General features: G+C 37.1%; 1 protein-coding gene across 7 annotated transcripts in view; it reads right to left on the bottom strand.

Annotated features, from left to right (window-relative positions):
• PTBP3 (polypyrimidine tract binding protein 3) overlaps positions 1–15,390 on the bottom strand; it is a 54,029-nt gene that overhangs the window by 12,574 nt on the left and 26,065 nt on the right. For all 7 annotated transcript variants that reach the window (XM_085214357.1, XM_085214361.1, XM_085214358.1 and 4 more), the window contains exons 5-9: positions 14,463–14,632; positions 13,462–13,608; positions 6,518–6,682; positions 3,545–3,655; positions 2,004–2,178 (exon numbers count right to left, since the gene is read on the bottom strand). In XM_085214357.1, the coding sequence (XP_085070483.1) occupies positions 2,004–2,178; positions 3,545–3,655; positions 6,518–6,682; positions 13,462–13,608; positions 14,463–14,632 (768 nt within the window). The remainder of the gene's footprint in view (positions 1–2,003; positions 2,179–3,544; positions 3,656–6,517; positions 6,683–13,461; positions 13,609–14,462; positions 14,633–15,390) is intronic.

Below are 15,390 nucleotides of genomic sequence, written 5' to 3'. Positions count from 1 at the left end.
GTATATTTTTTGTTAATAAAACTGAAATACATTCCAGAAGTTTTCTGGAAGTAAATCATGCAATGTTTTACAATGATGAGATATCACTATTTCCTAGATATTTATGAGAAAGTATGGCTACATAATTAAACAACCAAAATCAGTGTGAATTTCTGAATTCTAGTAGCTACTAAAGTATATTTTTCTTTTCAAGCAGAAGCACCTTTCCAGTATAAATACATTTAAAAAACCAGCACCTGCATTTACAAGCATTGAACAGATTTGGAATACCAGTGTAGAAAGATCTTGCTTCAAAGGAGGCTCACTGGCTTTCATGCTACTATGTGGAGTTAAGCACTACCTTGGGTAACAAGTAAGGTTGTGTTAGATGCAAGTTGACTTCTGGATTCTTTCATATGTTAGCACTCTGGACTGTTGGCTTTTTATCTTAAATCAAGACACACAATCATTACATGAAACATACAAATCTGCAGTGTTTTAGTACTCAGACTTTCATCACTGATGTGATGTGAGCTATGCTCACTAACAAATGGTTGATACAAATAATACAGCACCATATGAAGTATCAGTTATGAATCACAATAACAATAAATGAAAGAGATCAAGTACTCATAAATATTGCATAATGTCACACCTCCTCTTATCTGTAGTGTCAAAGCACCTTTAATACAAACAATGGAATACATTCATCAGACCAAAGCATGCCACTGTGTTCTTCATAATACACCAGTGTGTGCATTATGCTGACAAGTTCTGGCAATAAAGATATGAATAAAGATACTAATCACTTATTCACAGTCCAAGAATGGTAATGGAAATGTTAATGAAGAGATAAAGAGCTTTCATTCTGCCAAATGAGATCTGCATGTTGCACACTGATACCAAAATCATATATGTAAAAGTAGTCAAAACTAATGCAGAAAGATCTGGAACTCCTTGATGCATGTTTTATTTGTAAAATCATTTGCTTTACAGCCAGCAGGTAGCTTTCAAAGCACAGTCATTCATGTATTTCTGCCCATACTGAATGGGTGAGGAAGATTTTAAAATTCAAAACATTCATAAAATCTGCCTTTTTTTTTTTTTTTTTTTTTTTTTTTTTTACTATTAGGATACCTTTAAGTCTACAGTAAAATTGAATGCATTATCCTGATACCTGCTTTATCACAGAATTATAGAAAGGCTGAGATAGTTCTCCATCATACCTCCCTGTACTAGTAATAAAACAGTTAGCATAAGTACTGACATGACTCCCAATGTTTTTTCATCACACCATTCAGCCAAGTGCTGTTTGAACACACGTATGGAAGCATAACACATTAATCTGTTTGATGATTTGCACTTACTATCAAAGTTGAATAAACAAGCATGCATGTGCTGTTTACGCCAAAAAGACTTCTCCAAAAGACACTTCAAGCAGATAATGCTTTCTCTATGCAATGGAAGTGACTTTCAAAATTTACTAAAGGGATTTACTAATATATTCTTTTAGAAGGCAACTATAAAATATAACTGTAATACCTGTGTATTTCTTATAGTTTATTCCTTAAAGCAAGCAGTCATCCTAAAATACCAGCAAACAAGAGCTAGCATATTTTAAAACAGTTACTTTCAAGTAGCTTTAGGGAATCAGTCAGTTTTGAATGGCTGCCATTGACTTTTCTGATATGCGATGTTTATTATATTGCTTTACACCAATGATGTAATTCCACACCACTCTAAAAATACAGCTTTTTGATAATGCTTTTAGTTTGCTCACCTGAATATGTTCTGATAACCATTTATCTGAACAAAGCTTCAGACACTCATTTATCTAGAATAGGATTTTCTGCTTTCTACACAAACTTTACTGAATCTAACAATTAGAATTATACATAAAATGTTCTTTTGTTTGTTTTCAACAGAATCTGTTATACAGACAAAGAATAAAACCCCTAAGTGTATGCAATGTAAAAAGCATAATGATCATACTGCATATTTATCACAAAATAAAGGCTTCTTACCAAAGGCAGCAATTATGGCTGGATCCAGGGGTAGTTGGACATCAGAAGCTGGAAGGTCAAAGCGAGTGAAATCTCTGCTTTTCTCATTGTTGTACTTCACCTTAAGGCTTGTTAACTTGGAGAAATCAATACGTAGAGTGCAGCATGCATTGTAGATATTTCGGCCATCTAGAGCCTGGAAACAAATAGTTAAGTTTTCAGATACAAAACACTTCGTTGCAAACCTCCCTCCTAAGTTTATTTTTATCTGTATCAAAAAATAGAAAGAAGTGCAAGTATCAATAGGTAAATATTCTGTGCTTTTCATCTCTAAGCTGAGTATAAAGGCAACTCTTTTGACTAGGCCCACTCCAGACAGCTCGAAAGCAGAATGCACTGGTGGTGCCTTTGTGATAACATTTTTAAGAAAGAGAAAAAAAACAAAACTGCACATCAGCTGTCAGAGGGAGGAGTAGGAAACATGAGAGAATCGAGGTCAGTGCAGGAGGAGGGCATAATGTGCTCCATGCGCAGAGCAGCAGCTCCCTGCAGCTCAGGAGAGGCCCAATGCAGAGCAGGTTGCAGGCTGTGGGCGCTGCATAGCGCAGATCTCCCCACGCAGCAGTGGAGAAGCCCCTGGTGCAGCAGTGGATGTGGCCTGGAGAGGTACAGCCTATGGCACAACTCACACCCCTGCAGGAGCAGGCCTGGGCTGGAGCTGTAGCCTATGGAGAGGAACCCAGAGTGGAGCAGGAGCTGCTCTGCTCCTGCTGTTCCTGAATGACTACATCCTGTGGGAAGGGGCTACAGCTCATATGCAGCCTTTATGAAGGACCATATTCCACAGTAGAGAGCCCACACTGGAGCCAGGGGAACAGTGTGGGGAGGAAGGAGCAATAGAGACTAAGTGCTATGGACTGACCACAAATTCCATTTTGCACACACTTGTACTGCTTACAGAAGGAGAAAGTAGTAGAAGAGACAGGAGTGAAACAGAACCTGAAAAGAAGAGGTGTGAGAGGAAGGTGCTTCTAGTTTTGTTTTTAGTTCTCACTATCCGTATCAATGTGAAATAAATTTATCTTCCTCAAGTTGAATCTATTTTACCCATGATGGTAACTGGCAAGTGATCTTGTTCTTATCTCAACTCACAAGCTTTTCATCTTATTTTCTTCCTGTCTTGCTGAGGAGTGGAACTGAGAGAGCAGCTTGGTGGGCACCTGGCAGTCATTCAAAGTTAACCCAGTCTTCAGATTAATCCTCAACAAAAACAGTTTAGTTAGTTTGACACAGAAAAGACTTTTTGTCACAACCAGAGCTACCAGTCTTCCCTACCAACAGCTCTAAACTTTGATTTGGTAGAACCATGCTGATTTCTGTGTGCTACACGCTTACATTTGATGGTAGAGTACCACTCTAATGAGGGCTGTCAAAGTTATTCTAGTGCAACAAGACAGTTAGAATGAAAAGAAGTCAAAGTTAATGAGCAAGCTGTCAGTAATGTTATGCATAATGGCCATCTTACCTGTGCAAGGAAAACACAGTGAGTACACTGCACTTACCATTTTGGCATAATATGCATTCGCTGGTTCAGCATATTGGATCAAAGCTTGAAACTGATTATTTCTTGTAAAGGTGACAATCTTCAAGACAAATCCAAACCTAGAGAAAATCTGAGAAGAAAGAAATATGGATTTTAAATTAATTCAGGGAATGAATTCCTTTTAAAAAAACAAACAAAAAAACAACCAGCATTTAAATACTTTATATAAATTTTCTGAGACATACCTTTTGTAAGAGCCGAACAGAAATAAATTGCTATCAGAATTTGTTTCAGGTTAAAAAAAAAGAAAAAAATATAAAAGATGGAAAAGGATAAAATTCCTCTAAAGAATTAGCAATTACTAATAACAGCGACTAAAAATTATAAGATCAGCCTAAGGAGTCAAAGCTGAGTTATGACAAAGCTGAGTTATGAGAAATGGACTTTTGCAAGTCAGTTAGATGGCAACTGCAAACTGTCAAGAGGTACCCTTACAGCCTATATCTCAAGTAATTTCTGCAAACTGATCATCAAACATCTCTCTCCAATAAGTAATTTGTAGACACATTAACAACATGGATTCACTGTCTTAAGTGGAAGACAAAGACAAAAGAAGGAAAGAAGCAAGACAAGCACTCACTTGAGACCCATCCTTTTCTTGATTTATAAATGTATCAATTTATAATTGAGTGGTGTTTGATTTACTCCAAATGTAGGCATTGTAGAAAAGTTTTTAAAGGCTGAAATTTTGTATATATGCACATATATACAAAGTACATTCAGAATGAGAGCATGTAATACATGTCATCATGTCACACTGGGGCACTCATGGAGAATGTGGACAAAAATATAGCGAGGTTAAGACATATCATGCAAGTGCAAAGAAATGATTGCGGAAGTAACAATGAAAGAGGAAAAGTGAGTTTTGAAAGCGCCAATAGTTTTAGAACAAAGTTCTAAAGCAATGAGAAGCACCACAGCAGTCAGAAAAGCAGAACCCCTAGAAAAGTATTAATCCTAGAAGGGAAAGATACACAAAAGATAAGGACAAGCATATCTTTTCAGCCTATTAGCCTTAGAGTCATGGAGTCATTGTTATAAAACTCCGTGCCCAGTTTTTCAGGATTTTATGCTACAGTCATCATTTCCTGGTAGAAGACAGAACAGAAACTTTTTTTCAAAGCAATTTAAAGTTGCTATCAAGTTCCTGTTCACAAAATGCTTCCCCTTAAGAAAGGTTTAAGTGCAGTTTCTAAATGTGTGCTTCCATGCATATTTCCACAAAAACAAATTGACATTTTAAGATATACCTATTTGTTTCTAAACCTAAACCTCACAGTTTTGTTTCTACAAATATAACACCAAGTATTCTGTTACTTACAATAGATATTTTAAGGTAGATTGTGAATAAACAAATAAATAAACAAATATTATATGTACACTGAAGTTTTGGATGACAGCCTGCCTATAAGTATATGATAGTATACTTGTCAGTGAAATTCTCTCATTTCCATTAGCTTTCCACACTTACAAAGTGAGGTTTCTTTGCAGCACTGCAGCTCTCTATCATGCACAAAGTGCTGCTTTAATTAGAGGACAATGTCCCTTATTATGAACTCCAATTAAGCTCCCTTTTCAAGTGTTACCTGATTTTCTAGACCTATTGGACCTATTGCAGAAATAGTTAAGTGAGGATGATAGGACAACTCAAACACTGAAAAATACAATTTTGCTGCACAGAAGTAAACATCAGTCAGATTAAGGTAATACAATATGAGTCCCTTCTTCCACTGTCTGCTTTGTCTATATCAACAAAGAAACCCAAGAGCAGTAACAAAAAGCACACAAGCTAGATCCAGGAGTTGCTGTTGCTATGCACTGATAGCTAATAGATTATTCTGAGTACACTAATCGTTTGAAACAGTTGACATACAAGTTGTATGATTTATTATTGAGTAAATAACACCTGAAGGTATAAACAGAAGTTTAGATCACAAAAAGTTTGACTTCTAAGTGACAGCTAGTAGCATACAAATTAATCCATACTTGTTGGAGGGATAAAGAGAAAAAATTAATATAAGGAAGCAAGAGGAAAAAGCAAGTGTTGATAATAAGCATTTGAGATGCTAAGTAGAGTAGCAAAACATCTTTGTCCAGACTGCAGCTCCTTGCAAAAGATTGCTAATCATTTTATATCATATTAACTCAGGAAAATCATATTAGGGTCATGTTTTCTGTTGCAAAGATTTACTGGTATTTATAAAAGCTTTAAGTATGAAACTCTTTGCAATACCCGAAAGAAAAATACTGACAAATCCTCAATTATCACAGTCAGAAATTATGGTAATGTCTTTCATAACTATAGCCTACTATTATAGTTCTCAGTGAGTAAAGCAAGTGACATTCTAAGAGCTTTTGATAATTTAAAATATTTGCCCAACCAATTCTACTTGCATGTAACATCCCTTGTACCAAACTGTAAAAGTGATTTTAAAATGCTAAAATATAACATGAACTTTAAAAAGTTACTGAACACAAATTAAGGCAAAAATTCACTAGTTCCTAGGCACAAATTCAAAATACTGAAGGAATAATCAACTCAAATTTTGAGTTGATTATTCCTTCCACAGAAATCTTGCTACAATTTTAACTAAGTTAAAGAACTACAAACCGGAGAAGAAACAAACAAAACCAACCAACCAAAGAAGAAAAAAAAAAAAAAAAATCATGAAAAACCAACTAGAAAAGTCCTGTTTAATCGGTTCGTTTTTTTGTTGTTGTTGTTTTTTTTGTTTTGTTTTTTGTTTTTTTGGAGTAAAACCAATTCAAGCCTAGATCTCTAAATTACAACAAATCATGTTGGAAGTAACAGTCCTTATTCAAGCTGAGTATTGCACAACTAAGGATCCATAGGTTCAAAAAAAAAAAAAACGCTATTTATAGAAGCAGCATAGAAACAGATTTTACTATTTGTTTTACCAATTCTTATTACCTGATTCAGCACTTCTAAAGTGACAGGGTAGAAAACATTTTCAATAATGACTCGAAGAACAGAACTGTGACTTGGAGGAACCGCACCTTCAGGAACAAAAGCACTTGTAACAGCCACGTTTCCATACTGCACAGTATTCATAGCTTGCAGTGCAGCTTGAGCATTCTGAAATCACAGCAGAGACCACAATTAACTTACACACATGCAAACTATTTATATCTAAACAAAGATCTCTTACAAAGCAAAGATGTAAAATGCATTTAATGTGCAGCATTTAAAAGCCATATTCCCTCTTTGTAAATATCTATGGAAATACAACAACACGGTAATGGATTTTCGACCAGTCAGTAAAGCACACATTGCTTGGTTTGCTTTATTAGGATTCGATTTTCTCCAGGAACTGAGTTTTGGTAAACACAAGCTTAAAAGGTGCACATTCTGTTCTTTTTCTTCCCAGAGCCAAACTATCAGCCACAAAATAAAACATCTTTAAACTCACTTCTCAAACCACCTCACTGGAATTTGAGAAGTCTTTTTGACTGGGCTTTTCTCAAAAAGACCTTTGGATTGCTTCTAATAGTCTTGCAGAGAGACATTCCTTTCCAAACATAGTGTTGTGACTTGAAGCCATATCTCAGTAACACTCTTCTCTTGGAAGACGGACTAAACATGACACAAGGTGTGGATGTTACCTAGTTTCTTCTAAGCTTCCAGAATAAACTATCCCTCAGAGCTGAGCCTAGATACTAAAACACAAGTAATTTAATGCTCAGTTGCTAAGTTGAGATCTCTAAAATTTAATTTAAAAAAAACCTCAAATGAAAGGGTCATAATTGACTGTGCGAGTGTATTCAAAAGTAGGCAATATTGTTTTTGTAGAAGGAGAAAGAAAGCATTCCCTCATGTACTGAACTGAAAATAAGTAGTCTTACTTGCAAATGTGTGATTTTTTTTTCTGTGGCTGCTACCTTCACCACACCCTTGAATCTTGTTGCCTTATTTATTTGTTTTTGCAGATAAACCAATCAGGCAAAGAGACAAATGACACTCATCAGACAGACAAGTTAGCAAGATTCCAGTACTTTTCATGTTAGCACAAGTTAAAGATGAGCACTGATTTTTGCTGTAATCCCTACATGCAGTATTAGTACAGAAAACAAAAACTGTTACCCAACCAAGCACATTCCAAAACTTATTTAAGATACACTTATCTTTAAGAAAGCACAATGTAAAAATGAAGCCCTATGTTTCTGTGGGAAGCCTGCTGCTATGTTACTGACACATTGACAGGAAAAAAAAGTCAGTGAGAAGGGTTTACTGGAGAAGATATTTTCTTCATGTCTTGAAGCTACTGAGATTTATCTTCTAATATTAGAACTTATGAAAAAAGTTCTTTCAAAACATACTTTAAGAAGTATTTCTAATTCACGCAGAACATAAAGGCCACAGAAAAAAAAAGTCTCAGTATCTCAAGCTAATACAAGTCAGAGGCTTTAAAAAAGAAAAAAAAAAAAAAGATAAAATTATCAAAGCAGTAATAACACTCCAGGAATAAAATCTTTAGAAGATAGACTTCACAACATATAAAAAAAAAATGTAATCCAGGCAAACTGACATGACTTCTTCTGAAGACAGCAAAAGTAACAACCTTTTGGACCTCCAAACCACTGAATCAGTTTGCTTTTACCACTGCTCAGAAGTACACAGCAAGATTTCTTCTTCATGCATCTCTCGCCCTCACTCCTCTCAGCAAGATTAGGGAGAGAAAACATGTCAGATTGGAGCAGGAAGGAGCAGAGAAAAAGCTATACAAATAGACCACAACTTCCATTTTCTTTCTCCTGTACTGAATGGGAAGGGGAAGAGGTAACAGTAAAGGGATCAGAAGTGAAAGGCAAGGCCTTCAGGTAAAGATGGTTTTCAGGTTGCGTTGGGTTTTGGTTTTGTAGTGGGTTTGTTTTTTATTCTTTTTCTTCTTACTATCTTACTCTACTTTTAAAGGGCAAAAAATTAAGTTCATCTGCCTCAAATCAAATCCACTTAATTATGATGGCAGCAGGTGAGCAATACCCCTGTCATTATCACAGCCTATGAGTTTCATCATCATATTTCCTTTCACTGTGTTCTGCTGTGGATGGAGTGAGCACAGCTTGGTGTGCACCTGAAAAACATTAAGGTTTACATATTGCAGGCATAAAAATGTGCATTTGAAATCACAGTATCATGGTTACTTTAACAATAATGAAGTTGATGACAAGTTCTAGTAAACTGAGCTTCTAAGTGCAGTTACTTAAAGTGTAATATGCTGATCACAAAGATCACTAGTACTGAGATAATCCTGCTACATTTTTCTTCTGAATCATAAAGTATTCAGCATATTACCCCAGCAAACTGTTCAGTTTTTAACTGCCAAGTTACGAGCTGAATCATTCAGAAGAATCCAGGAAGCACCAGAGCTATAAAGCAGAGAGTAGAACACACAGCTGGAAGCAGGAGAAACAACATCCAAGACTAGCTCATTATGACAGTAAAATACTGCTAGGTGAGTTCAATTACTCACAGAATTGCTACTTTAAGGGTATCTCAAACTCCTTCACTTTTTAATACTGCTAATTAACAACAAGTGCTCATTAAAAAAGGAGTATTAATGTCAGATTTCTACTAGAAACCTAGTCCAGAAGTCCAATTAGAGAGCAGTTATTCTTTAGAGTAGCTGCCTCTGAGAATATCCCTCAGCCACTTCTTCCCCAGCTGTTCAATACTGAATGTAACAACGATAATACTAGCACTATGAAATACAAATAAAACATTAAACATAGAGACTTTTTAAAAAGTTACATACTTTCCATTCCAATTGATAAATTCATCATTTAAGAGCTTGCTTTCATATAGTTCTAGGCATTGAGGGATATTACTAATGTCAGCTTGCACAAAGAGCACAACTAACAATATAATATGTCCATCAATGAAGCATGGGCATGTAGTTTCTAGAGATCAAAACCATGACATTATATGACTATTATTACTACAAATTACAGTAGTTTCAGGTAAATGAAGCTAAGCCTTTATCTTGCATTAAAGATTCACTTAAAAGGGCAACAGAGAGTATTCTCAGTCATTGGAAACTTAATCTACAGTTAGACACTTGCCCATCTCAGAGAAGGATCTGGGAGTCCTGATGGATTAAAAACTTAACATGAGCCAGCAGTGTGCTCTTGCAGCTCAGAAAGCAAATGGTATCCTGGGCTCCATCAGAAGAGGGGTGGCCAGCAGGGATATGGAAGGTGATTGTCCCCCTCTACTCTGCTCTTGTGAGGCCCCATCTGGAGCACTGTGTCCAGGTCTGGAGCCCCCCAGTACAAGAAAGACGGAGCTGTTGGAGGGGGTCCGGAGGAGAGCCCCGAAGATGACCAGGGGACTGAAGCACCTCCCCTATGAAGACAGACTGAGGGAGCTCGGCTTGTTCAGCCTGGAGAAAAGAAGGCTGAGGAGTGACCTCATTGCAGCCTTTCAGTACCTAAAGGGAGCCTACAAACAGGAGGGGAAACAAGTCTTTGAAAGGGTTGATAACTGCAGGACAAGGGGAAATGGTTTTAAGTTGAGGGAGGGGAGATTTAGGTTGGATGTCAGGGGGAAGTTCTTTACAGAGAGAGTGGTGAGGTGCTGGAACAGGCTGCCCAGAGAGGTTGTGGATGCCCCGTCCCTGGAGGTGTTCAAGGCCAGGTTGGATGGGGCCCTGGGCAGCCTGGTCTAGTATTAAATGGGGAGGTTGGTGGTCCTGCCTGTGGCAAGGGGTTGGAGATTCATGATCCTTGAGGTCCCCTCCAACCCTGGCCATTCTGTGATTCTCCTACTAAACCTCAGTGAGAGGAAAGTTCCCATTCTTTTCCTTATACAGAAGGCTTGTTCTTTCAAAATGAAGGCACAATCATCTTATGACAAAAGCTCTTTTGCAGTGTTAGCCTTCAAGATCCCTCATGCAGGGCTCTGCCAGACAAAAGTTTACATTTGACAAACATCATTAACAAAACAGTAACTCATTATCTTATTTTTAAGAACAGGAAGTTATCTAGAAAAGCTTCATGGAACTGTTTTGACATCACAAAATGATTCCTTCTGACATTACGTGCAAGAAAACAAAAAGATATCTCAGTGCCAACAAGACAAGTATTTTATTTTTCCAACAGTCTGTGTTCTACATAAGAAAATAATACTAGAAATATTTATCTCTACATCTGCAAGACATAATATGCCTTTTAGAAAACAAATATGGTTACATAGCTACATGCTTAGAATTTATCACCAACTGTAGGAAAAAGGGGTTTAAGAAACAAAGTTAGTATATGCGAGAAAGAAGTTATTATCTGTAACTTCTATGTACCAACAATTCCGATATATTCGATAAAAGAAAAACAATTTTGCAGCAATCTTGACTTTATCAACCAGCTAGGAATAGAGAGTTCTGAAGAATTCACTAATTTTATCTGTTAATTCCCAGAAAAATAATGAAGTTCTTAGAATCTACAAAGAGAGAGAACCAGAAGCACTTCTTCCTTCATATTTTATTGTTTGATTTATAATATGTGGTTGAAAAGCAAAAAGTCATTTTCTGTTCATGCATTTGTATTCTTGCAGGAATGTATAAGAAAGCATAATGCTTCCTCCCCAACAATCAAAGAATGTATTTAACCGAAGCTCCGGAGCAGAATGGGGCAAACAATCGACTCTTCAGCACTGAATACAAATTGGGAGATTCCCAGAAAAAGTAGGGAACTTTTCTGCAGCAGGTAATAAACTCTACTCTGACTATATCACATCTTCAGGAGAATCTAATTTCTCTTTCCTATGAGAAGTTAAGTAGAACTTGAAGTTCACCATACAAAACCACAATTAATAGATTTGCTTTTTCAGAAACATATATTCAAGTCAGCTGACAGACCTAATAGAATGATTTCTTTCTATTTTGTTTTCTAATTGAGCACAGCCTCAGTCTCACTTTACATAAGCAAGACAGGTGCATCCTAAGTCTCTGAGTAGCTGAAAACACAACTGAAAAACAGTTGAGGATGGAAGGTACCTTCAGAGATTATCCAGTCCAAGACCCTTTCTTCAAAGAAGTCACCTAGCGTACGACTGTTTCCAGCTAAGTTCTAAATGCCTCCAAGGATGGATATTCCATAACATCTCTGAGTAACACATTCCAATGGTTCGGCCATGCTCAAAATAAAAAGCTTTTTGTTTGCTTGCTTTTTAAATTTCAGTTCATTTTTCTTTATTTGAGTTTATGAACATGGACTCTTTTCATTGATGCTCAGTGACAAGAAAAGAGGCTGTCTACACCTCACCTCTCCCCAGTTACTTGCACACATTGATAAAATACCCCGATTTCTCTCTCCCAGGCTGAATAAACCCAGCTCCCTCCACACCCGTAATGACAGATACTCCAGTTTCTCAACTACCTTCATGGCCTTTTGCTGGACTTGCTCCATTAATGTCTATGTCTTTCTATTGAGGAGTCCACGACTGTACTCCATATTTGTGTCTCACCAGTGCTGAATAGAGGGGAAGAGTCACTGCCTATCAATCTGTCAATCTGAAGGCAGTGTACTCTGCTTTCTGCAGCTGAGGATGCTGTTGGCCTTCTTTGCTGGAAGGACACACTGCTGCCTTATGGTAAAGTTGGGGTTCATGAGCAAACATAGATCATTCTGTAGGCTAGCTAGCTGCTTTCCAACTAGTTGCTCCTAACACACAATTGTCACAAGGGTCTACTCCTTCCCAAGTGCAGGAGTTAGCATTTTCTTTTGTTCAACTTAATCAGATTCTCATGAGTCCATTTCTCCAGCATGTCTAGTTTCCTCTCAACAACAAGCAGTGCAACTATCTGGGATGTCAAACACTCTTCCCAGTTCTGCATTATCCACAAACATGCTGAGGATGTGTCCTATGTCATCATCTGTGATGTAAATGAAGATAACAGAATCACAGGGTTTGGAAGGGACTCCATCAAGTCCAAATCCCTTACTAAAGCAGGTTCCCTAAAGCATATTGCAAAGGAAAGCTAACAGATGGGTTTTGACTGTCTCCAGAGAAGCAGACCACAATATCTCCAGGCAGGTTGATCCTGTGCTGTCACCCTCAAAGTAAAGAAGTTCCTCTTGTTCAGATGGAATGTCCTGAGTTCAGGTTATGCACATTACCCCTTGTTCTGTCATTGGGCACCACCAAAAAGAGCCATCCACTTGACTCCCTCCCTGTAATTACTACTACTGTAGTTACACTGGTAAGATCCTGTCTCAGTCTTTCTTCAAGGCTGAGCAGCCCAGGTCTTTCGACCTTTCCTCATATATGGAATGCTCTAGGTCCTCAATCATCTTTGTGGCCCTCTGCTGGACTCTCCAGAGGTTCCCTGACTTTCTTGAACTGGGGAGCCAAGACAGAAATATTACAGATGTGGTCTCATCAGGGCAGGATCACCTCCCTCACTCTGTTGGCCATGCTCTTTGTAATGCTTGCCAGAATACCATTGGCTTTCTTGGTCACAATGGTACACTGCTGGCTCATGGTCAGTTTGCTATGACAACTCTCTGCATATTAAGATAACATCTCTATATTCTTCCAGGGTAACCTGGTCATGCTTACACCTCTTCTATGCCTCCTTTTTGTTGAGTTCTGCCAGGAAATGCTTGTTCATCCACGCAGGCTTCCTGCCCAATTCAATGGGCTTCCTGGCCATCAGAATGGCCATTCATGAACTTGAACTCCTACAGTAATTCTAGAGGTACCGAGTCCCTTTCTGAAAGAACTTGCCGTCTAGATTACAACTCACAGAAAAAAGTATCTATTATAATATGATCATTAATGTAGTATTAATAGAAAATAGTCTATTTACTAATGTAAGTCATATATCATTCCATCTTATTGAATGAAAATAATATACTTACGGCTTGACTAGGTAGATTGTCAGTCTTAAGTTCTCTGTGGTTGGAATACTGAATATACACAGGCTGACTGCGGATGTAAGGTATAGCAGAAGAGCAGTAGTTCACCATACTAATAGCACATTCTTCAGAAGCCATTTCCAAAAAAGCCTGCAATAGAATTATAACAGTATTCAACATTGTCTTGTTTACAGGAAAGAACAAAATATCAAATCATAACATATTCCTATTACCACTCTCACCAGAAAAAGAACACATGAAAATGTAGCATTGCATTAAAAGGTGTTCATTTAAGCAAGTTTGTGGGGATATTTGATTTGAATCTCTTAATAGACTTATACATTTTAAGTACAATATATTATTAAAGAAGAGTTGGAATAAGTATGACATGGAAAAGCATGCTAATGAAAAATGATTGCTAATGAATTTATTAGAATCCTGCATACAAGCGTTATTGTTTCAGTTGCAAATGTATACACTGATTGAAGTAGGAAGAGGACACTAAATATCTCTTGGTTTCTGCACAAAATTAACCCAGCCCAGTGCTGTATACAATTTCTGAATGAATGCCTATTGTTTTTAGGATTTCAGTGTTTACTGATGATGTAAATCACCCATCATCTGAAAGGATTTGAAGGAAGAAAAAAAAACCAATTTATTTCACATAAAAGAATTAATCTTCATGTTAATTATTTTATCAAGCAGGTCATTTCAAGACAGCTGTCAACATAAATATCAGCAAAGTAGTTCTCGGTCAGCATATGTTCTTACATAAGATGTATATAATGTTTAAAGCTAATGTCAACGACTTTCTAGACCATTATGTAATCAGAAAATATATGAAAAGAAATGAATGCCAAGACATTTTCCCAACTGTGAAAAAATGAAAGTTTTGAGCCATAAATGAAATACTTAGACATCACTGCAAGCATTTCAGTCAAATGCAGTACCAAAAGCATTAAAGAAATGAATGAAATGAACAGGCTTGCTGTTATAATTGTTACCTGACTTCTTCCTCTTAGAATCAGTACATTGGTTACTTTGCCAAAAGGCAGGCCTAATGAAATGACATCTGCTTCAGTGGCATCATCTGGAATTTGACGAAGATGAAGGACACGAGAAGGCATGCATGGCAATCTCACTCCTTTAAATTTTGTGCTGTCATTCTCATCACCTGAAGTGTTTTAGGAAAGAAATGGACAAATAAATAAGACAAACTTGTTATGCAGTACAAATGCCAAAACCTAAATGGGAGAAACTGCTGTCTCAGTACTGACATTAATTGTTTTCTATAGCTTTTTGAATTCAAAGGGCCAGCTCATATTTAAACCACTGAAAGTTTAAAAAGGTTCCCTTCACCTGTTCCAAATCTCCACAATAAATGTGAGGTCCTTCCACTTTCCTTCCCTTTTTCCTTCTCTTTCATTTCCCTGTCTTCTGTTGGTTTTTGTTTGAAGTCTTGCAACTGGAGATGCTAGTAACTTCTCTCCAAATACGCACAAAAGATATTTACAAAGAATTATACAAAAGGGCAAGTTTTAGTAACAGGGAGGTAATATTTATTATTTTATTACTAACTTACCTTCCTGCATTGCTAGTTCCTCAGCCAGACTTATCTGCTACCTCAAATAATTAACAGCAACAAAAAAACATTAAAGAAAGACTGCTGTCCCACCTCACTAAGTTTAAAATTTCCTTTGAAAAGTGTTCAAGGCAGTGAAGCATGAAATCCATAGAGCCATCCACTTTGGCTAACAGCTTTTTTTTTTTTTTTTTTTTTTAATTTGCCTATTTGAATCCTGTAACCAGTAGGTGGTCAACAGTTGCTCTCCAAAGAGTAGATTCCCTAGAGCACTTTTAAGCAGAACACCAAAACAACAACAACAGGAAAAAAACTGGCATATTGTTCTAGAGGGTATCACAACGGAGTAA

Source organism: Meleagris gallopavo, chromosome Z (assembly GCF_905368555.1).
Source record: "Meleagris gallopavo chromosome Z, MGAL_WU_HG_1.1, whole genome shotgun sequence".
Taxonomy (NCBI): Eukaryota; Metazoa; Chordata; class Aves; order Galliformes; family Phasianidae; genus Meleagris; species Meleagris gallopavo.
The sequence above is the reverse complement of the archived record's forward strand: the minus strand, read 5'-3'. Positions and strand labels throughout refer to the sequence as shown.